This window comes from Dermacentor variabilis, unplaced genomic scaffold (genome assembly GCF_050947875.1).
Source record: "Dermacentor variabilis isolate Ectoservices unplaced genomic scaffold, ASM5094787v1 scaffold_12, whole genome shotgun sequence".
Taxonomy (NCBI): domain Eukaryota; kingdom Metazoa; phylum Arthropoda; class Arachnida; order Ixodida; family Ixodidae; genus Dermacentor; species Dermacentor variabilis.
The window spans coordinates 60,967,159-60,992,164 of NW_027460280.1; the positions used below are offsets into that span (position 1 = coordinate 60,967,159).

Sequence of the window (25,006 nt, forward strand, 5' to 3'; positions counted from 1 at the left end):
GGATTGTTTGCGTGCTTCCTGCTTTGACTCCGTATTAGCACCGACACTTCTTTCAGTAATACCAGCTCCACCAGCGCAGTGGTTATCCCTTCCAGATCAATCAACATCAAATACAGGACTTCTCACGTCATGACATTGACGGATTCGGAGCTTGTTTGCCCTCCGAGGAGCCGTGGATTATACAAGCCAGCAAGCTAGCAACATTAATCAGCGTGCTAATCGGTGGGCAATGTTGTGCGACTCAAAGGTAGCCCTACATTGTTTTGTCAGCTGTACGTCCAGGATCTTGTGAACTCATGCCGGAGATGCGAGAAACGCACCACCATGTGATCGCGAAAGGACAACTGCGTTTTGGTGGCTGCCTGACATCGCGGTATCTCCGGCAATGGCCTGGCCGATGCTGCTGCTCGAAAAGCACATGTCGATGTTGCTATACCTTTATCGTGAACTGACGCAGCCCAGCGCTGAAGCAAGTTAGTACATGATTTGACACTACAGGGGCTACTTCACATTACTCCTCATCGTTTGCATCCACTGGACCCTTCTAGGCAACTGTGCCTGTTGCGTAGTCTTCCCCGTAGCATTACCCTCATTTTTTCGCTTACACCTGGGCGTTGCATTCACCAAAGCATAAAACTTTTTTTTTTTTTTAATATTTGGGGTTTTACGTGCCAAAACCACTTTCTGATTATGAGGCACGCCGTAGTGGAGGACTCCGGAAATTTTGACCACCTGGGGTTCTTTAACGTGCACCTAAATCTAAGCACACGGGTGTTTTCGCATTTCGCCCCCATCGAAATGCGGCCGCCGTGGCCGGGATTCGATCCCGCGACCTCGTGCTCAGCAGCCCAACACCATAGCCACTGAGCAACCACGGCGGGTAAAGCATAAAACTTGTACGGAACAAATTACATATACGCAATTACTTGTGATCAATTACATTTTTGGAAGTTTTGCAATTGATTAATTACATTCTACTCGGCTACACTCACTTTACTTCAGTGACTTTTAGTAACAAACTGCATGTAACCAGCTGCTTTATTGACGACACAATCTGCAACAGGCGTGACACAGCTCTGAGCGCTTGAATTTGATGGGAATTACAGAAGAACGAGTGCCACGCAGCAACATCGTCACTGCGCATATTCATACGGGTAAGTTTCGCAGGCAGGTTGCGCGGCTCGTATACCAAAATATCACATTGTGCATCTCGAAATGACTTCACGCTTCTACGAGTGCCACCGCGTGAGAACGCTCATGCTCAACGAGTTTAGACTTCGCTTTTCCTATAATGTCATCGAATAGTTCCCGACCTCGCGGAGGTTGCCGAGATCCCATGACTGTTCGCCACAAGGCTCGATAAGCGTCCACCGCTTCACGACACTACGTCTGTGACGGTGACGCCACGTGCTGCTCTGCGTGTGGACGCACTAACGCAAGTAAACGGAACTAACGATCAGGGGGCTTTCTGCTTTCGGCCAGCGTGGTGCGTGGGTGTGCCGCACGCCCTCCGGAGCCAAGGTTAACTGTCCAGTGCTTGAGGGGAATTGCCGTTCTGGCCAAATTCGTTCAAAAGACTTTTTTTTAATGTCCAATGTCGCGAAGTTAGTGATGTTGTAAAAGCTGATGTATTACATACTCATTTTGTTCTCACAACGGCTCCTGCTGGTTTCTGCTCTTGGCGAGGGCTGCTCGCAGACGCAACCAAGAAGCCAAGACGCTTCAACTTTTGTTCACTAATTTTCTGGGTCGGAGTTCGCACGTTGAACACCGCCCTTCTCTCCAGCGTGCACAGATGGAGGGCGCAGATATCTCTCTCTTTCTCGCACACACAAAGTAAGCTGGCTGACGAAAATTTTGAAAAGCTATTGTTAGTGAAGATAAACAATGTGTGAATGGCTGCAGAGGATACGCACTGAAAGATCCAAGTCAGGTCGTTCTATTCACTGTACCTGTGCAATGTTCAGTAAAAGTTGGGAGGAAAGAAACGCGAAAGTAGTCGATTACGTTTTCAGTAATTGGTCAATTACGTCCGTGGAGCAGTAATTGGTTACTTCAAGTTCATTTTTAAATGAAGTGATTGAAATCGGTTACTTTTTTTTCAGTAACGTGCAGAAATGATTGGTATGGGCGATAGCGCCGAATGCAATCCTTGTGGTGGGGAAAAAACTGTAGAACACCTTCTGTGACATTGACCGTCCTAGGAAAATGAAAGACTTGCCTACCTCACCGCTTTAAGTCAACTAGACGGAATACCCTTCTCAATGGACGAGATCTTGGAACCGTGGTCTCGCATATCACAGCTGCTGGAGACTGCAAAAGTGCTGCTGCGACTCCTGAAGGCAACCGACTGAGCGACCGCCTTTGATGCATAGCTGAGAAATTTAATTACATGGGCAACCCTAGTGCACATAACTTGCCCTTTTCTTCTCTTAATCTTTTAGCCTGTTATAAATGCAGCGTAGTTAAATGGGTTCAGTCCTGGTTAAAAGGTCACTAAAGAAAAACATTTCTACAGTATTAGTACATTACTCTTTCACAAAAAGAAAGCCGTTCTTATCATAAGATGAGGCTCGGTAAGCCGGGAAAGGCGCACTATTGCATTATAGTTGAGCCAAAGACTGAACTTAAAAAGTCGAGAACTTGTAGTGGTCGCACAATGGTCTAAATACGAAAAAAAAAATATTTCGAAATCTGTGCCGTCACACTGACGTATCAGTTCTGGGGCTCTGGAAAAAAAAGGGGGGGGGGGGCGAATGGAACTTTGACTTCCATTTCCTCTTGTAGTAATGAACAAAAATACCGCAAAATAAACGAAAATAAACTTGGGAGTTAATGCATTACGGGACTAAACTGACTTGGTATTTCTCTTTATTGTCCCGTTAACCTGCTTGCCTTTCATTTATCTTCTTCACGAGCGTTATGCCGAATGGGTGTGCACCTACAACGCGAACCCTTCAGCTTTAGATCACGTGGGCCGGCGAACTCACTCATGCGTGGACTCACTCAGCGCCTCCCGTGAGTCAGAGTGGGTCGAGTTAGACGAAGCTTTTACTCGGAGAAAGTCCTAGTGCTTCTAAACTACTGCGGGTGAATGAGCTTAAATGAGTCAGTCACGTACAGTTCTATACTTGTTTGCGAGTCCACGAGACCACATACCAGGCTGGGTGCACATGATCCTGGGCAAATCTCGTTTGTCCGCGAGCGAGATCTGTTGGATCCTGAAGACCATAGTGGGGATATGCGAATAAAGAACTTGAGTCTACTAAATAAAATGCTATAGTTGTAAGGTGTCCGATTATCCAGTAAATTGTACAGACATTTAGACATCGTGCAGACATTCGATAAAGCCAGCAAATGAACATTATCGAAGCATTACGTGTTCTGGGGAAAATGCAAACGAAACGCGCGATCATGTAAAGAAGGAAATTACAGCGCATAGAGCATACGTGCCTGGTTAGTTTCTTTTTCCCATCCATCTGCTAGTGTTGGGCAACATTTTCATAAAATGGAGTAAGGACTCACACTAGCAGACAAACTCTTCCACTTGCTTGTTGCTGCTGAAACGAAATCACCGCCACTGTTGTCAGCGCCATTTTCTTGCTTATGCTTTCCTGTCCTGCGGCTCGCCGGTACCTGGGATGCGCTGCTCGGCACCTTGAAAAATGAAATGAAAATCTTATATCGATATAGCAGGCTGGAAAATGAAGAGCAGTTTTACACTTCCCACACATGGTAGCGCCTCTTTGTCGATAGTATTGGGCGCTTGAAATCCTGCCTCGCAACATTGAGGGTGCACTTTAGAGCAGCACATGCCCGTGTCACCTTTTCAAACCTAACGAAATAAAATATGACTATGGTGGTCCACTCTGTACTGCCGTCTGTTCACTTTCTCTGTCGTTATATTATTGCTAATTCTATTGCACCATAATTATTTTTTTCAGTAATACCAAGCGTCTTGACAGAGCATTGTATATCGTGCATCTATACAGTCAATTTCTTGAAGTTTCATTCACTGAACATTGCCGACGCTACGTTGTAAAAGTAGGCAACGTATATAGTAAACTCTCCATACTAAGCTTGATATGACATTTCGCAGTCGCGGCGTCACTTCGTGTTTGTCGTTTTCTGAGATTACCACAAACAAACTACAGCTACAGCGCAAAGCGCGGAAGCCTGTGTACAGCCATGAGCGATGAAACATTCCGAAAGATGATTATACAAAGTTGCCCACAAATACGAAGACCAGTATTTGCTGCACCTAATCGAAGATAGGCCTTCGGCTGTTTTCAAAAGTCCTCTTCCAAATAGATATACATTGAGAGAGTTCTGCTTGATCCAGAAACTGGTTGAGACAGAAAAGTAACGCTTCATAATTAGAAAAGGAACGACTTCTAAGCTTAACATGCGAGAACTAAAAGTGCAATGAATTAACACGAACATTTTTTTTTCTACCGTAGTTTCAGTGACTACGCAATCCAGCACTGTTTTGACACATTTAAGCATTACAATATCAATCTTCGCTAAGGTGTGTCAGTGCGACACCGCTTCAGGCTGAGAAGCATAAAGCGGGGTAAAACGGGGAACTCGCACATTTATCGTTTACGCTTCCAATTAGGTGAACTAACTACATTGCCAACAATTGAGAGATTCCGTAAAATATCGACCAAATAAGTGCAGTTTTATTGCACGGACGCTCGAGGCGCATTATCGCCGTCGGCGCCGCAGTAGTCGCACTGTTCCGCCATCGACGGCGGACGCGCGGCTTGCGCGCGTAGGGTATGAGAGGGTCTTCAGAGGCGCGGAATGCGCTTGGCTTCGAAAACGACGTGGACGCACTGCGAACGCTCAATCACCGCGGCGGCTCCGCCAGGACAGCGTTCCGTCTCCCGCTGCCGGCACAAGCGCCGCGCGCACTGTAAGCACACGCGCGTTCCTGCCGAGCTGCTGCGTGTATGCACTGCACTGAGCGAAACGAACAGTAAGCGTCAAGCTAACACGAATGTTTCACCGGACGCCGACTAACGCCGATGGTCAGTCTCATCTCGTGCCCACTCGAGGCTTGCAGCGCAACTGGCGACGTCCTCTATCGCGCCAGCGTTGTGAGACGCCTGTCCGCAGCCGGTGCGCTGTTCCTTCTGCCCAGCGGCAGTTGCCCTGCGCGTTCCATGGCTACACGAGGATGCGAGACGTTGACGCAGCACGCAAGGCAACCGAGTTGCCTTGCGTGCTGCGTCGACGTCTCGCATCCTCGTGTAGCTGGAACACTATCCGAAGAGTTCAAGCGCAACGCTAAAGCTTCCTATCGCTGTCAGTACTTCGCCTTTCGGGCGAAATTTTTGCCGCTATGCCGCGACAGTCCTTAAGATCGTTGAACTTCATAACGCTTCGGAGACATACTGCCGTAACCAGAGGCCGTATCTCTTAGCGATCTTTTTCAGGTATACGTGCTTTTCATCTTTTCACCTTCGTCATTGGCTTGGAGATCACTGTTATCACCATACTCGGCCACTTGGCGCGACGGATATAAGAATAGTGGACAGTAATATGGATATTTATACGGAATACGGCCCCAGGCACATTTTTAGGAAAGACAAAATATTTCTTGAACAGTCAACATAATAAAACACCGACAAGCTTGCGTCATTTATTTTACTTCTGTTTCTCGCACAGTTTTTGTCTTTAAAATCAAAACTCTCTCCGAACTCTATAATTACCAGTTCGTACCGGTGGTTGTCGTGCGACGGTTTCCGTTGGAACGTCGATGCCCTTGTACTGAGCACAAGTCTGCCATTCGTGAGAGGCTTTACATGCCACGCAAGTCCAGTGCTTGCATTTCTCGCACTGAGCCGTAGTAGCCGTCTTGAATACGTATGCGTAACCCGCGCACCCTCCGTGTTGACACTCCACGATCATCCCTTCCGCATCCCCGTTGGCTTCGGGCTGTTCCTCTTGGGCGTCGGAATCCTCGTCTCCTTCCTGGGGCACAGTGCAAAGGCTCTGAGCGAGCAGCGTTCAGAAGGCAACGAAATGGGCATCAAATAAATCATGCAAGGGGACATGTAACAACGCTTGTTCCTGGCCCTTCGCTTGTTTCTCGTCCACTTATTCATGCTCTGGCCGCGTGAACTACGCTCTCGCTACGACTGGCTACGAAAGACGTCCTAATGGAAGAGGTGGATCGATTTCGAGCCCTTCGGGCTTCTTAACGTGCCCAGGAATAACGAGTGGGGGTGATGGTGGTGATGGTTTCGTTCGCTACAGTCGGTGGTAGTCTTGCACGCAGTGCCAGCAATCAGAAAAGTGCTCAACCACTCTGGTCCATGAGTTCAAGTTCGCTTGAGAATTTAACAATACGCGTAATCGACATAGTGACCGGCACAGACAAACAGGGCTTACGGAAGACAACACGGACGCTGACTATGAATTGGTGGCTTATTCGAAGGAACAGAAATATGGGCAGAAAAAAGGCAGGAAGCAAGCAATATAGTCAAAGTAAATATGCTGCGAGTTATTGGGTATGAAATGAGGCAAGAGATACTGCCGACCGGCAACTGCATCACGCGGGCAAGCTGAAGACACTTGTGAACAAAGCAAAAAAGAAAAAACAAAGAAAGAGAAAGAGGTAAGGATAACAAACACATGTAAACAAGTAAATAACCAAAAAGAAAACAGAAACAAAAGTAAAGGTGACAATGGTTAAAAAAAGGAGCGCGGTGAGATACAATGTGCATAAAACTTCAAACGGACGCTAGGTGCCGAGATACACCTTGTGTCCCACGTGGCTTCTACCAAAATTTAAATAAAAAATCATGAGGCATTCCACTCTGAAGGTGGTTGACCACCGAAGGTGTTTAGCGCACGACACGGAGGTGACACATAATTTGGAACGAAGGAACGCAGTCATTTATTGTCTTGACGGGTGGTCATCGTGACGAAATTGGTACGCGCACACATTTATTGTCTTGATCCGTGGTCACTTCACTCGCAACTGCAATCACGTTCTTTGATAATGTGAAATCGATGCACGTACGCCACTGGGCGGTCGGTTGAGCCGTATCGGTGTATCATCGCAAGGGATATGTCTGCAACACGGAACGCGTAAACCGCTCCCTTTTCGGTACCGACACATCCACATTGAAATCACCGACAACAGGGGTAGTGTCATCGCAGCTAATTCACGCAAAGTGAGTAGCCGTGAACCTTACGACACTATGAATCATTGCATTTTTTGCTTGCTTACGGGGATATGAGCCATTGCTCACGGGGCTATGAGTCATTGATGATGGCAGTTTTCGATAGGCTGTTCTGTATGTTGTATGCGTGATTAGAAAGAATTTAAGCACTGTTTGCTCCACTTTGCTGAGTGCTTGTAGCATCAGCCTTAGGGGGCTACGCGCGATTGCATTTTTTGCTTGCATACGGGAGCATGAATGCTTACGCGGGTATGAGCCACTGATGGTGGTTTTTGTTCACGGAGAACAAGAACGCATGGAACCCTAGCCATATACAGCTTCGCTGTAAAATATGCAAGTGCCACGTAGCTGGATAGAACCGAGGTAATGCTTGCTCCTCGCATGGAGCAAGTACACGCTGCAGATGTTCCTGCCTCCCAGACACCTGCCGTATTTATGAGATTCCCCTGACCTGTTGACAAAGCTATGCAGGGCAAACTGGAAGATGTTTATGGTAGGTTGCGCGAACCTATTAACTCGCTAAAAGAAACGACAGACATCACCTTATCATTGCATTGCAGCGCATGTGGGCGTTCACCTGTTTGATAGAACTCTATGTGAAAGCGTGGCTTTGTGGCTCAACAAAGAAATATGAACGCAGGGGAGTGTTAGCATTCGACTGCAGGGCGGAAACTTAATGTGTCATCGCAACCAGCACGCCGTTCTTTGCGTCTTTTCTGGCTTGCGTACTATTCGCTCACAATATGAGACTATGGCCTATCTCGTATTCCGCAAGGCCTAACTAAATATTTATTTCTGGTGTCCCTTTGAAAATGTTAATCGATTAGAAGGCAGCATATGTTCGACCCTCTAAACGCCATCCCCTACATATCAACTATTTTACTGCAAAGAAATTATCAGTACCACTGCGCATAAACATTTCACACCCTTAGATGGCTAAAGAATGCTAAAATACTGTTTCTGACCTCGGGCGATGCAGCAGCCTTGTATACGGGCACTGGCACGTTGTCCTTGTTCCTCTGGTATTCTGCGCAGGTCATAGATTCGTGGACTGCCGAGCATTGCACGCATGTGTAGTGGTTGCAAATCGGACAACGGAACAAGGTGGTGTCCTTGTCCACGTAACCAACGCCTTCACACTCTGCGACCTTGCAGCTAACATACATTTCGGAACTGTCGTCCTCCGTCGTAACAGCCTGTGAGGAGAAAAGAAAAAAAACGTTGAGTAAACGCATCAGTAGCGAAATCTAACTTCTCGGTTATGTGCAGAGAGTAATATGTTTTCAGCCCTCATTATTATAGTACACCACTTATGCGGAATTTCAGGCTGGTATTTCACAATATTGATTACAACAAGTATAACCTTGTGCCCGGCGCCACAGTTCCTCATAATTTGCGGCAGTAAATTTACACACACACACACACACACACACACACACACACACACACACACACACACACACACACACACACACACACACACACACACACACACACACACACACACACACACACACACACACACACACACACACACACACACACACACACACACACACACACACACACACACACACACACACACACACACACACACACACACACACACACACACACACACACACGGCAAAAGCACTGCGAAACCAGTATGGTTTTACAGCGAAGCTGTATATGGCTAGCCGATTCGTCCGTCTGTCGGTCGCCTGTGCGCCGAAAGCTCTTCTGACGCAACCCCATGCGCGAAAAAAGAAAAAGAGACGCGCGATTAGCCAATGCGACTCAGGTAGCACAAGGCCTGTTTACTCCGATCTACGACATCACGCTACCTGGCTCGAAATTTCCATTGACAAGGCTGGCGTGATAAAAGCGGTGACGTCAAACTCACTGTTGCCTACTCGGGAGCAACCCCATTAGATTATATGGCAGTCGGGCCAGGTAACATGACGTCATGAATCGGAGTGAAAAAGCCCTCAGCTATCTATATAGGTGGCGTTGAACTAGCTGCGCCAGTAGTGAAGTCGCTTCTCTACGTCGCAGCCGAGAGCGTGCGCAGCAGTTTCTCTCCGGCTCCGAAATGGATAGGCCACGCGTCATACGTACTCCTGAGGAGCAGGTAGCTTTCGATCAACGCCGTGAGCAGAACCGGGAACGAGCTCGTCTACGCCGTGCCGATGCTGCAGCCCGGGCACAAGAACAGACTTGTGCAGCCGAGCGCAAGCATCAAATGCGTACCGAGGATCCGGCAGCCTTCCAATCTGTCGTTTAATGAACGGTCGGGATTAACCCAGTGATAAACACCGGAGCCGCACGTTGGTTAACCACCTCTGCGGAGTGCTTGGGCGGTGATTTGTTTTAACTGTAAATGTTAAATTTGACACATTGAAAACGATTGCCGTGATAAAGACGCATACTTGGGATTGTGATAAGCACCGTAGTATGGGGCTCCGAATTGGTTTGTACAACCTGAGGTGCTTAAGGGGAGGTACGCCTCAGAGATCCATTTCGTTATTAATAAGGCTAGTTGGATACAATTTATTCACAATATCTAGTTTTTCTACTTTCGAACATGATTTCAGTTCGAATATCTTACCTGGATATTTTACTCTGGCCCTGGAAGTAGGGAAAGTAGGGTATCCTGTTCGAGGTTAGGGCTTCATACCATGCCCAAGAAAGTTATAAAATAGCCTGCATTGCTCCTTATGCACCAATAATTGCCAAGGTCAAATTATATTGACACGTGTCCTTATCTTTATCGGGCGACCACGTTTCGCCGCTTAACAACTGTAATCGCACAGCGACGGACGCGCCTGCATGTATCCGACGTTTCTGGAAAGTTATCGATGCTTCTACCCGGCTGTCTGTTGTCGCCGAACCTTGTGTTATCTGATTTCATCGCGTAACGCGAATGGTGTACAACTTTGTGGAAGGCACGCGGGTCCTAACGATTAGTCTGGAACATTCGACGACTGCTCTATAAAAGCCGACGCGCTTGACCCGCTGATCATAATTTTCGACGATCGCCGACTCTGTTCGCCGCTTTCGTTGTGCTATAAGTGTAGCCTGTTTTGTGGGCACAGGTTCGCCCAATAAAATCTAGTTTTGCCTTTCACAGTATTGCTACTGTGTTCTTAACGTCACCACCACGTGACAATATATTTAACTTAGATACTCGGAGAAAATAAATATTCGACCATAGTTATCGAGAACGCTGATTATTGGTTTCATAACATTCACATGACCAAAATTGCTCCAAGTTACAATAATGTCTAGATGCTTACATTTAAATTCTTGCGCATGTTCATGCAAAATTTGGCCGAGATAGAATTTAATTAGGTACAAGAAGATTCGTGCAGAAATAGTGAAAACACCTCAAAATTGAAAAACAAAAGTGAAGCGATGATGGAAGTTTATAAACATTCTTATTGCAATTGCGGATGACCAGTTCGCATGAAATTCTGCCATAATCTAGAGTAATCTTTGCAGAAATGTAAATTTTTTAGATTCTCATACTGCGTAGATGGCACCCTCAGAACGCTTGCGAGCTTCCTCCTCTAGCGGGGATTTCACTACAATGTTACAGTGCAATTAAGATATTTAGCTTCATCTGTCTGTGTTCCAGAGATCAGTCGTATTTTCTCCTCTGGTCTTCTATGGTCTCCCTGGTTGGTCAGAGCGATCAACTCTCGATTTGGAAGGATGCCCAAGTCCGGTAGATGCTCCTCAAAGCCTTTGTTTAATAACGGTATGGCCACAGAAGTGGTCAGCTCCACAACCGTGCGTGAAATAAAACAAGTTTTGGGGCGCAGCAACCAAATCTTGCTGTTAGGAGGCTCATCCGCACATTGGGATTTGTCGTGAATACAGGGAAACGACAGCTTTTCGCTTGCCAGCCTCTCATGTGCAGGAAGCACAGCCTTCGCGTGAGGACTGTTGAAAAGTGGATAACGAGCAAGTACCGACTCAACCGGCGCTCGCTGGTTGTCGCACCAGGGAAGCTGACTATCTGGGCAAAACATGTGAGAGGGAGCCTCATCACTAGAGCACGAATGAAAAAATGAAGTCCCTACAGCTACCATGCCTCGATTAGGATCATTTTTCGTAGTCTTCTAATTGGAGAAACTCCTCAATTTTTTTACTCATGAAAACAATGTTGAAGCGTAATTTTTCAATCAAGGATGTGGGGATGCGCGACTCTCACGCGTCCCCTGATATGTTGTTTTCCCCGCATAGCTCCCGTCTCCTGTAATCCGGCTTCGCCGCGTGGTCTGGGGCCTGCGGTGGTCGGTGTGGTTGAAGCGCAGTACGAGAGATGGCGCGAGTGTTGCGCGGCTATCGCCGCCTCACAGCGGGGTTACTTGGGCGCCGAAAGGACAAGGCGCTTCCTCTCGGGCTGCTGGTCGGCGAGCGCCGCGGACGTCCTGCGCATGCGCCGATCCATGCTTCTGCGAGACCGTCTCGCGTGGCCTCCTTCGAACGCGCCACCGTTCGCGTGACCGTACGCGCAAACGACTAGGCGTTGGGATCCAGCATGGGGCGAACATATTCGCTCGCTATCCGGTCGCGGTGAGTCGGACTTCCTAGATTTGTCGCGCGCCCATCGGCATGTTTTGTGGATAGCAACTCGGCTAGCGGGCATTGATCTATGAAAGGTGCAATAAATGCCCTTGCGATTGTTTGCACTACTGTATTGCCGTTCCTTTGTCCCAGGAGCACGGGTCTGAGAATCCCACAAGATATTAAAAGAACTGATTCTTAATAAGAAAAGGGCCATTTTTAGAGCCACATCGCTCCTTAAACGTGCACCGAAACATCGCTACGTGGGCTCGTTCGCATAGTTGTTAGAATGGGACCATCATTGCCGGTAATCGTACTCGCGACCTCGTGCTTTCAATACTATAAGCAATGACCACATGCTACTGCCGTAAAGAAAAACGCCCTTCACCTAGGCTGTTCATTAATACAGTAGCCTAGAGTGCTTCTCTGGCGATACTTGGGCGATGATTTGAATGACAATACTTGATATCAACACAACGGAGGTTTCCTTGCAGAGCGTTCTTGGCAACAAATATAGTCACTGGGGACGAATTTATTGATTGTAGAGCACTGGGACAAGTTTGCTTGAGTCAGCAATGTAGTTCATTATCCGTGTGTATATTTCATAACTGCGCGCACTCTTCCGCGTGAACTGAGAGAGAGAGAGAGAGAGAGAGAGAGAGAGAGAGGAATGTAGGAAGGCAGGGATGTTAACCAGTCAGGAGCACGGTTGGCTACCCTACGCTGGGGGAAGGGAGAAGGGGAAGAGAGAGAGAAGGTGTAGATAACTCAAGTACGGACAGTACTTGAGTTATAGCCGCTCTCGCAAACCCGACGTTCTGAGAAAGCACAAAAGCGCCTTCACTGCCCTTTGAGCCGATGATCGGTGGGCACGGTGCTCTAGTACTGTCTGTTCACTCAGAGGTCGATCATCGAATTTCCTCAATGTGTTGAACAAAGATTGTCTTTGTGCTTGAAATTGACGACAATGGCACAATAAGTGGTCAATGCTCTCCTCGCATCCACAAACATCACATGTAGGACTATCGGCCATACCAATTAGTGCTGAGTAGGCATTCGTGAAGGCAACTCCAAGCCACAACCAACACAGAAGAGACGCTTCGCGTCGGTGCAGACCGGCCGGAGGTCTGAGTTGAAGTGACGAGTTTAGTCTGTGCAGTCTTGTGCGCCTTGTATGTGCGGTATTCCACTCTGCTAAGGAGATCTTGCGAGCTAGACTGCGAAGTTGTCTCGCGGCGTCGGTCCTTGAGAGAGGAATGGTGAGTTTACGTGTGCGCGCCCAGCTGTTTGAAAGTTGTACGGAAACAAATAATTGGCGATTGGCGCCAGAACGAAGGCTAAAATGTGCATTAAGTGTTGTATGCTTATTTTTTTTAACTTTTATGTGAACTAAGAAAATCGGTATGGTTTTTAGAATTGCAATTGTATATGAATCTTCAAGTATAGGAATCAGCAGCGCATATTCAGTGTACACCATTATTAGAGGAGGAAAAAACTTGGCATCCATCAAAAAGCAAGATTCGCAGTTAGAAATTCCTCCTGCTGCGGGGATCGAACCCGGAACCACCGCAGACGAGAACGCACTCTCGCGTTCTCGTCTGCGCTGACGAGAAATCAGTCTTGTCAACGTTGTATCGTATATAGATCAGGTAACAAATACCGCTTTACCTACACCCCACTTCCTGAAGCTGTATCAAGATTACCCACGCAATGAAGCTAAGACTTGTTACTTGAGTTTATATTACATGAATATGTGGGGCTTCCATCCGTACCGCCGACTAACTAGCGATAACGACATGTATACGCGTTCTATGTAAAGTTACCACGCACTTATCACAGAAATTATAACATGATTTATTCGTACACAGTAGCCTGTGCCTTACAAGAGATTGTTGAAGTTTTACCGCATACACGCAACTTTTTTCCAGCCCTAGATTTCAAACCGGAAAGGTTAAAATTAGCATAGTATGTATAATTGAGGTTGCAGCGGTGGCGTAGAGGTAGAGCATCCGCCTCGCGTGCAAGAGGACCGTGGCTCGAATCCCGGTGCAGCGCAATTTTCCACCGGATTAACAAAAATCCGCCTGTTGATAAAATTGCATAAACAGGCCTGCAGTGCGGCCTCATCCTGGTGACCAGAACCGGTAACGCACTCCCTCACCGGAGCAGGATTGGCAACCCTGATGCAGTACTTGGCCATAACCTCCTATATGAATAACAATCAAACCCAGGCCCTCAGTCCCCAGCAGCTGCGAAGCAACTGACCACGGCGGCGGTTAGACCTGTGAAGCGGCAGAGGGTGCTAAGAATCTCTGGATCCAGACAGGCCGCCATTAAAATCAACCTGGCAACGTTTAACGCTAGAACGTTATCTAGTGAGGAGAATTAGCAGTGCTATTGGAGGAATTAGCGGGCATTAAATGGGATATCATAGGGCTCAGTGAGGTTAGGAGGAGAAATGAAGCATATACAGTGCTAAAAAGCGGGCACGTCCTGTGTTACCGGAACTTAGCGGAGACACGAGAACTAGGAGTCAGATTCCTTTTAATAATGTTATAGGTGGTAACATACAGGAACTCCATAGCATTAAAGAGAGGGTGGCAGGTCTTGTTGTGAACCTAATAAGAGGTACAAATTGAAGGTCGTACAGGTCTACGCCCCTACATCCAGTCATGATGACCAGGAAGTCGAAAGCTTCTATGAAGACGAGGAATTGGCGATGGGTAAAATCAAAACAAAACACACTATACTGATGGGCAACTTCAATGCCAGGGTAGCCAAGAAGCTGGCTGGAGACAAGTCAGTGGGGGAATATGGCATAGGTTATAGGAATAGCAGGGGAGAGTTATTAGTAGAGTTTGCAGAACGGAATAATTTGCGGATAATGAATACCTTGTTCCGCAATCGGGATAACCGAAAGTGGACGTGGAGGAGCCCGAACGGCGAGACTAGAAATGAAATAGACTTTATACTCTGCGCTAACCCTGGCATCATACAAGATGTGGACGTGCTCGGCAAGGTGCGCTGCAGTGACCATAGGATTGTAAGATCTCGAGTTAGCCTAGACTTGAGGAGGGAACGGAAGAAACTGGCACTTATCAAGCCGATCAATGAGTTAGCGGTAAAAGGGAAAATAGAGGAATTCCAGATCAAGCTACAGAACAGGTATTCGGCTTTAACTCAGGAAGAGGACCTTAGTGTTGAAGCAATGAACGACAATCTTATGGGCATCATTAAGGAGTGCGCAATAGAAGTCGGTGGTAACGCCGTTAGACAGGACACCGGTGAGCTATCGCAGGAGAGGTAAGATCTGATTAAGAAACGCCAATGTATGGAAGCCTCTAACCCTACAGCTAGAATAGAACTGGCAAAACCTTCCAAGTTAATGAACAAGCGTAAGATAGCCGACATAAGGAAGTATAATATGGATAGAATTGAACATGCTCTTAGGAACGGAGCAACCCTAAAAGCAGTGAAGAAGAAACTAGGAATAGGCAAGAATCGCATGTATGCGTTAAGAGTCAAAGCCGGATATATCATTACCAATATGGATGAGATAGTTCAAGTGGCTGAGGAGTTCTAGAGAGATTTATACAGTACCAGTGGCACCCATGAAGATAATGGAAGAGGGAATAGTCTAGATGAATTTGACATCCCACAAGTAACGCCGGAAGTAAAGAAAGCCTTGGGAGCTATGCAAAGGGGGAAGGCAGCTAGGGAGGATCAGGTTACAGCAGATTTGTTAAAGGATGGTGGGCAGATTGTTCTAGAAAAACTGGCCACCCTGTAAACGCATTGCCTCATGACCTCGAGAGTACCAGAATCTTGGAAGAACGCCAACATAATCTTAATCCATAAGAAAGGGGACGCCAACGACTTGGAAAATTATAGACCGATCTGCTTACTGTCCGTTGCTTACAAAGTATTTACTAAGGTAATCGCAAATAGAATCAGGAACACCTTAGACTTCTGTCAACCAAAGAGACAGGCAGAATTTTGTAAAGGCTACTCAACAATAGGCCATATTCACACTGTCAATCAGGTGATAGAGAAATGTATGTACGGAATATAACCACCCCTTGTATATAGATTTCATTGATTTCGAGAAAGCGTTTGGTTCTGTCGAAACCTCAGCAGTCTTGTAGGCATTGCGGTATCAGGGTGTAGACGAGCCGTATCTAAAAATACTGAAAGATATATATAGCGGCTCCACAGCCACCGTAGTCCTCCATAAAGAAAGCAACAAAATCCCAATAAAGAAAGGCGTCAGGCAGGGAGTTACGATCTCTCCAATGCTATTCACAGCGTGTTTACAGGAGGTATTCAGAGACCTGGATTGGGAAGAATTGGGGATAAGAGTTAATGGAGAATACCTTAGCAACTTGCGATTCGCTGATGATATTGCCTTGCTTAGTAACTCAGGGGACCAATTGCAAAGCATGTTCACTGACCTGAACAGGCAAAGCAGAAGGGTGGGTCTAAAAATTAATCTGCGGAAAACTAATGTTTAACAGTCTCGGAAGAGAACAGCAGTATACGATAAGTATACTTATCGTAAACTTAGCGAGGCATTGGAAGTGGTGAGGAAATACATCATCTTAGGGCAGGTAGTGACCGCGGATCCGGATCATGGGACTGAAATAATCAGAAGAATAAGAATGGGCTGGGGCGCGTTTTGCAGGCATTCTCAGATCTTGAACAGCAGGTTGCCATTATCCCTCATGAGAAAAGTGTATAACAGCTGTGTTTTACCATGTTGTCACCTACGGGGCAGAAACCTGGAAGCTTACGAAAAGGGTTCTACTTAAATTGAGGACGATGCAACGAGCTATGGAAAGAAGAATGATGGGTGTAACGTTAAGGGGATAAGAAGATAGATTGGGTGAGGGAATAAACGTGAGTTAATGACATCTTAGTTGAAATCATGAAAAAGAAATGGGCATGGGCAGGGCATGTAATGAGGAGGGAAGATAACCGGTGGTCATTAAGGGTTACGGACTGGATTCCAAGAGAATGGAAGCGTAGCAGGGGTCGGCAGAAAGTTAGGTGGACGGATGATATTACGAAGTTTGCAGGGACAACATGGCCACAATTAGTACATGACCGGGGAAGTTGGAGAAGTATGGGAGAGGCCTTTGCCCTGCAGTGGGCGTAGCCAGGCGGATGATGATGATGATGTAATTTTGACATTTTTTCTCATTCCCGTACGTCAGCGTTAACTATTTATTCAACTGCTCTAAAAATCCAGTATATAATAAATACGGTGAATAAAAATTTCGCGCTTCTCTTTAAGTTATACGCAACTAAACTACAGGTCGGGACAACAAAAGAAAATGGCATCACAAAAGGCACTACTGTGTCGAAAAATGAAGTAAATGTACAAGTAAAAATAGCAGGTATACTTGCGGACAATCTACAGGGATGTGTGACTGCGTGAAGTATTCCGGTCGGGTTCAACAGCACTTTTGGTTTGTTGGAACAGATAATGAATCAGCGTATATCTACGTGCGACGGGTTCACATTTGCCCCAGCCTTTAAGGGATAAACAAGAAAAATAAGTCAAATATATCACTCAGTGGTTTATTTTGTCTTGCGACTAAGGTGTTTGTTTTCTTTTCTCCAGCTTAAAGCGATAGCGCGAATGATAATGTGGGACTTTAAGAAACGATCTTCCTTGTGCGCGCTTTGTCTCCGCAGTTTTCTTTACATTGTCACAGACAGCTCGCGAGTATACCTTATAGACGGTTTACAGTGTAAGAAATCAATTCAGACTGTCATAAATGGCATGTAATCAACAGTCGATACGAAGTCACCCGAGAACAGACTCCTTTGATAGATGGCGACAAGCAGCAGTTAATGGAAAAACTCATCACTAAGGGCGAAAGTGTGCTATATACTTTAAAGGAGCACTGATGAAATATTCGTGTCGCTTTTCTTTCTCAGACATCCGCCGACTCCGTAATTGCAGTATGACGCCTATATTCCTATAGCGACCTATATTTCATTGCGGCGAATTCAAAAAGCGCGCCAAATTTCCTGGCGCAGGAGTTGTTTGCAAGTGATCTGTGTATAGGTCGGGACAATTGGGGGATGGGGGATCACGCAGTTTAACTGAGCTTTGACTGTCGTCAGCTTTCACTGCCATTCCATCTTCACAGAGTGGAATGGTAATTTTCTTTTTAAACAGTCATATTAAAGGGAGGGTGCGATTGGCGATTTTTGGCACATTCAATTAATTCTTGCACGACGCTGTAGTTACGGGTTCGACAGCTATCTGATAAAGCAAAAAAAAAAAAAAAAGCGGGATAGCAAATTTGTTTCAGTACTGCTTAAAGACGGTGGTCGAGTCGCGAAACCACCAAGATGAGCTCGTTTTATATACTAACAAATGTTATCGCACAGCGCAGCACACGCCTGCATGTTGGAGAGATTCTGGAATGTTATTGATGGTTCTAACTAAAGTCCCTTTATGAGCTTTTTCTAAAACTTTAATTCTATCCGCTGTCTGTTGTCACCGAACCTTGTGTAATCTGACTTCAATGTATACGCGTCGCAAACGGTGTAGAACTTTACTGAAGGCACGCGGGTCCCAGCGATTACTCTGGAACCTGCTGGAACCTTAGATGACTCGCGTATATAAGCCGACGCGCTTGACCGGCAGATCAGATTTTCGACCATCGCCGGCTGTGTTCGCCGCTATCGTTGTGCTGCAAGTGCAGCCTATTTTTCTGGGCACAGGTTCACCCAATAAAGAGCGCTTCGCCATTCAGTTTTGCTACTGTATTCTTAACCGTCACCACCACATGACAATATAATGCAGGAAGTAACAAATTATAAAAACTGAAGAAAGGACATATGGGTCAGGCAGCCTAAGTATTTTGAGGCGAAATAGGTTTTATTTCAATTACGCTTGATGTTTGCGAGTCACTATAGTTATGGAGACTCAATGCCGGTGGTAAAACTTACAGGCTCTGCCATAGGTGTCGCCGCTTTCTTCTGCGATGGTCCTGGGGTCGCCGCAGGAGTTGATGGACGTGGTGTGGCGTAGTGTGGGGTGTGCTGTGACAAAGCAAGCACAATTATGCACAAAACCTAAGCATAACATGTTCCGCACTGTTTTGTCACCACATTCAGTAGGTGTCATGGGCTCCGGAACCAGGGGAGAGCACATGTGGGAGGGCGCCTGCACAGGTTCCATTGCAAGAGGGCACTGCTACCCCACTCCGCCGGCAGGCCCTCAGGACCGACTCCCGCTTTACTACAACCAACTGAGCCATGCTTTCAATGTGACAAAAAAAAAACGTTTGTATAGGTGAAATTAGCTCTGGCTCCTGATCCCGCACTCCAAATGCACTACCAGAGCCCCTGATAGGTGTTGGATATTAGTGCTGAGAGATCAAGTCTGCACAGCACTCCCATGCTGTATTAAGGACCTCCTAAAGCAAATGAAGATAAGCCTCCACACGGCTGCTGAATGCTAGCTAGGTCATTTAGCCAACGACTTTTTGCCGCTTATTTAACGGTAGTTTTAAATAGTTAGTCGAGAGGGGTTCGCGCGAGATGACTCCAGCTGTTGTAACATTCACCGGCAGTCTCAGCCTGGGGTTGAACACGTCAAGGATATGCGCACCTGCAGAATCATCGGCCTACTTCTCGGGCACCGCGCAACTTCCATATTCTCTCCTTACGTCGCGACGCTGAACAGCGCTTTCGCGTCAGGATTAATTTTCTAACCTGTCGCCGTAATATTTTAGCGAACGTATCGGGCCTTAGCATCAGCTCTTGTTAGCGCTTCTTGGTCTGCTGGCGATAGGTGAAAGAAAGGGGAGTGTGCTTTTAGTGTCCATATTTGACTGAGAACTGCATCGTTTGAAAGAAACTGGATAGTTCACGCTGTTAACGCGCGACAGCGGCATGACTCGGAAAGAGGAATCAACTCTCCCCGAAAGAAAGACAGGTGCCCTGCCTATCTAGAACTTCTTGCAGCGCGCGTCATGCATGGTCACACCGCACGCAGTATAGCCTCGGGCCGCTCCTAGACCGACTTACCCAAGCGAACAAGAGTGACTAGATTTTCGAAGCAGCGATCAAACCGCTCTAATTTGTGCTTTTCACCTTACAAACAATTTAAGGTGAATTCTCGGAAAAGAGGTTGCGTTGCTCTTCGTGGTAAATGACCTCGCGTTCTAAGATACGAGCCTCTTGCCTTAACTCTCAACGAAGCCAAGCCAAAGGTCGAACTCTTCTTTAAGAATGAGTTGCGGGGGAAACCAGGAGTTTGATTTTGTTCCTCGAATTCACAAGCTTAACTTAGATTAATAAAAAACACGTTCGTCAAATATTTGTTCCTTCTTTTTTCCATCGTTACGCCTCTGAGCACAACGCCATTTTTAAAGATTTTGTACTGCGGCAGAATTTCTTGAAATCGTTAGTTGCAATACGACGGCATGATTTCGTTCCCGCGCGCAAGTGTGTCTATGAAAGCTTATTGATAACTTAACGCCCAATTGAACTGTCCATCGAGTTATCACCGAAAAACTACGGAGCACAGGTGCAGCTGAGGATAGTAGCAATTTTTAGCTGTCGTTTGGGCAACATGCGTATTTTTTTTTTACCAGAATTACTATAGAACTGGCAACAACTCAATATGAGTGGAGCCACCGACCGGTTTTCGAAGCGGGCACGCGCGCTGTTTGTTAAGGAACTGAGTTGCGAGAGCAAAGATGGAAGCCTCCAGCTTTGCACCGCAGCAGCTAATGACGATGCGAACGCCGAGTACCTCGCCATATTGCGATCAACGTTCGCATTCCGCCGTTGTACAGTGCATGTCGTAAAGTTCCGCGTAAGATATCACGCCAGCTAAACCAACCAACCAATTTCTGGGCCCCTCGACTGGCCGACGTTTGAACTGGTGAGACGTCGGCAGAGATGCTCCTCATGTACGCCTTGCACCCCATTCCCTCGTGGATGGCGTTGCATTGCAAGCAGTTGACTGAGCGGCAGCTTGGACAAAATGCCATCACGCCTTTCGGTTGCAGCTTGCCTTGGCAGCCCGGCTTCTGACAATCCGCCATGGTGGCTTCTCTAATAAAAAAAAAAAAGTCAACGAACGCGCTATAAAACACTTATTTCGCTGCCCTTCAATTTTCTTTAATTTCGTGGTTTCATTATTTTGTGAAGCATAAGCACACGCGCAAATAAAAAAAAAAGTTAAAGACTAAGAACTGCACTAGAGCCAAGAGTTGTATTAGTTCCCTTAATTATTCCTCAAGAGGGTTGTAGCTCCGAAAAACAACACACAGCAAGCGAGACAGGACAGGCGCTTGCTGTGTGTTCTGTTTTTCGGCGCTACAACCCTCTTCTGGAAACATGCACCAACTAGCCCCCCAACAAGTATTACTCAGTTCCCTTAATTATACCTGTTGTAAGTATTCAAAAGCAGGTGCAACAAGCAATTATACCGAACACAAAAGCAAGGTTGCAGAAGAACTTGGCAAGCAGAGCTCGTGAATGTCACTTCAGCGACCGAATTTATCGTCTGTTAAGATGTGTTCAGTTATATGTATATGTAACAGTTAAGATGTATTCTCAAGCACTGTATACATGTCGCACGAGCAGGGACCATTAGGAGCTTATTCACAAGCATTTGAACTACCGGCGCATGCTATGTGAACCCTTCACCGCAATATTCACCGGAGAGAGATACCGCGAAAACACGTGACGTGTCCGTTTCGGGAAATATCTTTGCTACAATATCGTATTGCTTTACCACGTATGGAAATAAAGAGCAGCATCTGTAACCGTGGTTATAACAAAATGGGAAACATCGCAGAAGTTTTAGATATATATATATTTTAATACCAATCCTCCAACAACTTGTTTGACATGTCAAAATTGGGGCTGAACTACTTCCTTGGGAAATGGAAATACAACTGAACTTGTTCAAAGCATTAGCAAGAAATAACGAGGGACCTTACCTATAATTTCAGTGTAAACTGCTACCCGAATGCATCGCCTTGCCCTTGAGACCTCTAAAGTGCCGGGAAAGCGGAAATGTGACGTCTTTGAAAGTAAAATCGTGTTCAGCTGTCTGCGCGTTTAAAGAAATGCTAAACACAAGAAGGCCTACAACAAACTCGCCATTAAAAGTACAGCAGTGATTGCACTGTTTTTCCTTATTGCTTGCAAGAAGCAAAGGGCGCATGGCCTCTTTATCTACAGCAGCTATCACTCCATTCGAGTCGTGTGCAAAAGCGGTCACTTGCTATGTCGCATACGTCAAAACGAAAAAAAAAAGAATGCACATACTACGCGGCACTTATTTCTCAGGTTCTTTTTTTCTTTGCCTTGAGCCGTCTGTCAACAAGTCTGAATCAAACGTGCAGCTTCAGCTTCCTAATTGCTTAAATATGCATCTGTTCGCAATTATCTTTGCCTTGTGCGCGTTTCCGCATTTCTTAGGGCGTCATACTGCCACGTTGCCTTTCGCAATGCGTTGCTGTTAAACAGGTAATATTACGCATACTACTCTTGTCTTTCGGCTCAGTTAGACATCGGCACAATATGAGACTGCATGTAAAACGGAACTATGCCAAGATTAACAAATATTGCTCGTAAGCGCTCTATTTAATAATGCATAGTGAATTCAGCGCTGAAGTATAAGATACAAAGAGAGCAGATTCAACGCTGAGGCACAAGAAGGAGCAGTGTACACAACCAACGAGCAGTGTACACAACCTGTGCCTGATCGTTGAATCCAGTACATGTGCATTCTGGAACTATGCCGCCTTTCATGGTGAGAAAGCGTCATACTGCCTATACGGCCCAGAACGGTGGCTTAAGAACGACAAAAAAAAAACTGCCTAGCGAAACGTTCTACTACAAACTCAAGTTGGAAAAATATTTCTAGAAGAATCCACTCACCGTCGAACGGATGCTTGCTGCAGCTGTGGTCTGTTCGCAGGCGTTGCTCGGTGCGGCGGAACTGACAGAAATGATTCAGTGCCTTATCGCGGTTGCTATAGGCAACGACAAAGATAGCTCGCGGCGCAGACGCTCGAAGATAGCGAGGAGCTTCGGCGGTTCCGTATAGTGGTGCGGCTGCGCTGCAATGTCTCGCGCTGCAGGCATAGCAATAACAACGTAGGGCGGTTCCGTGATATTGTATGCTTGCGGAATATAGCATAAATGGGCAGAAGCAAGGAACCAATATGTAGACACAGTGCAACGTATAGAAACTGTTTGGCCGCGATGGAACAAACAGAAGAAGGTATTGCGATCGGGGATAAAGCGTGACGTTCTGTCATCATCTGCGTTGCAAGCGAAATTATGTTCAAGCCACCCTGGTAGAAGCAATCGCGGAGCTGTGTTATGGTTCGTTAGCGTCTCAGAGCGTCGACGATTTGGTAGACTGGAGCCATGACAAGGCCGCACGTACTGTACGCCTTTTATACAGTAAAAGTCGTCTCTGTGCGAATTATTGAGTCGCGAGTTGCTTTTGTTTTGCTATCACAAAGTCGCATGGGGATGGCACGGACTATTTTATGCCTTATACGTTTTTCGCCTTCGCCGCGTGGTGCTTTAAAAGAAATCTGAGTGCAGATGTTCAACTGGTTTGCTTGGCCTTATTCATTATTGAAACCGGTTTATTATACACCACTGATAAAACAACTCCTACATGCTGAGAATTCGACAACAAAACAGTTCAACATCTTAGTTATGTTCATAGTCATGCATATTAAGCGAACAATTGCACTTCATTTGCTTATTCCTCTCTGGAGTAGTAATTGCACCTGATGCTGAACAATGACGTTTTATTATTTTTGTTAACTTTTCTGTGCTCCTGACCATGTGATTTTATTATACTTCGAATTAAATCTTGCTTTTTGGCAATCCACCCAAGTAAAAACAAAGCTGGTGTGTTAATTTTTTCTTTGTTCTCTTCTTTTTACCGTTTCCTGGGTGTATATTGTTGCATTTGGAGGCGATCCCACCGCTTGCAACCAGTTGTCAGAGTTGAGGAGGACTTTGGGATGAAAACTGGAGGTTTATTTACATTATGTACAGTGGGAGTACAAGAAATTAACAATCATAGAATCATTACGGGCCGGCAGCAACTCGGACGCTGCGGCCCGTGGCAAGAATCTCGAAAGAGATGAATCAAGGAATGCTCTCTTGCTGCTCCCGCTCTGTGTCTTTTAAGCCCTTCGGTGTCTCGAAGTCACGGCACGTTCGGCCAATGGTAGGCGCCCGTGCGATTGTGTCACACCCGGCGGAGAGGGTCGCTCCTTCGTCCCCAATTGTCCGAGTGCTTCCTTCTCTCTGCAGTCTTGCCTTCCCGGTCTGCAACTACCGTGACAAAGGCGGACGGGGGGGGGGGGGATTGCTGTCAGGGCTTCACGGCGCATTACACCCGTCTTGCCTCTTGGACCCACGTTATCTGGAACAGTGCCAGGCTCTCGCTTCACTTTCGGGAAGAGTCAAGCAGTGAATAGCTCCAAATGCGGCGTACGAGGTGGGGGCCGCCAACTTGCTAGCACGTGCCGCGCCTCGGGAATGTGGTATACGTGCTTCTGCGATCCTTAATTAGCTGTGGCGCGATTCGCTGTGATCTGATGAACTCGAAGGAGGCTCAGGAAAAGGTCCCGTATCTAACAATATGCAAGGTGTTTCAGTTAACTTGTGGCAAGACTAAAGAATCAAGGCCTCTTTCTTAAAGAAAGATGCTTGAACACGAAGCTTTCCCTCAATGCAAACTGAATCAAACTCCAACGACCAACCAACCAACCCCAGAAATGCTGAGCGACCCGATGCTATGCATATGTGATTTGATTGTCGAGCGACTCGACGCGGAACCACCTGAAGAGTTGCGTCTCTTCAGGAGGTTCCGCGTCGAGTCGCTGGCGTTTGGCCGCGTTCTCCCGGTTGCGAACCTCGGGATCAGCGCGGCGACGACGTCTGGCTTCCCTCCCGTTGATGCGCCTGCCCGGATAGGATTGTCGACGGATACGCATGGCTTCTGCATGCCGTTGCCGATACAGGGGATCGGCCTTACGTGCACGATAGCACTCGCGCTTACGTTCGCGTACGGCAGCCTCTTCTGCCGTGCGCTACACCCGCGGCTGTTGTGCCTGGCGGTCCCTCAGAGCGGGGGCTGCCCCACCAGCGACATGCAGTTGTCACGGTTGACGTTCACGCCTCATCATTCACTTCAAGGCAGCTCGCTTGAAGACAGCAACGTCGCCTCTCCTGACCGT

The 25,006-nt window shown here is 46.7% G+C and overlaps 1 protein-coding gene across 4 annotated transcripts in view; it reads right to left on the reverse strand.

The window, feature by feature from the left end:
- LOC142566143 (uncharacterized) overlaps nucleotides 1-22,762 on the reverse strand; it is a 58,262-nt gene extending 35,500 nt beyond the window's left edge. For 3 of the 4 annotated variants that reach the window (XM_075676965.1, XM_075676964.1, XM_075676966.1), the window contains exons 1-6: nucleotides 22,674-22,762; nucleotides 20,624-20,834; nucleotides 18,717-18,809; nucleotides 8,162-8,392; nucleotides 5,728-5,979; nucleotides 3,526-3,657 (exon numbers count right to left, since the gene is read on the reverse strand). In XM_075676965.1, the coding sequence (XP_075533080.1) occupies nucleotides 3,526-3,657; nucleotides 5,728-5,979; nucleotides 8,162-8,392; nucleotides 18,717-18,809; nucleotides 20,624-20,824 (909 nt within the window). In that variant the 5' untranslated portion in view covers nucleotides 20,825-20,834; nucleotides 22,674-22,762. The remainder of the gene's footprint in view (nucleotides 1-3,525; nucleotides 3,658-5,727; nucleotides 5,980-8,161; nucleotides 8,393-18,716; nucleotides 18,810-20,623; nucleotides 20,835-22,673) is intronic. The other variant, XM_075676967.1, reaches the window with a different exon arrangement.
- Nucleotides 22,763-25,006: the final 2,244 nt, after the last annotated feature.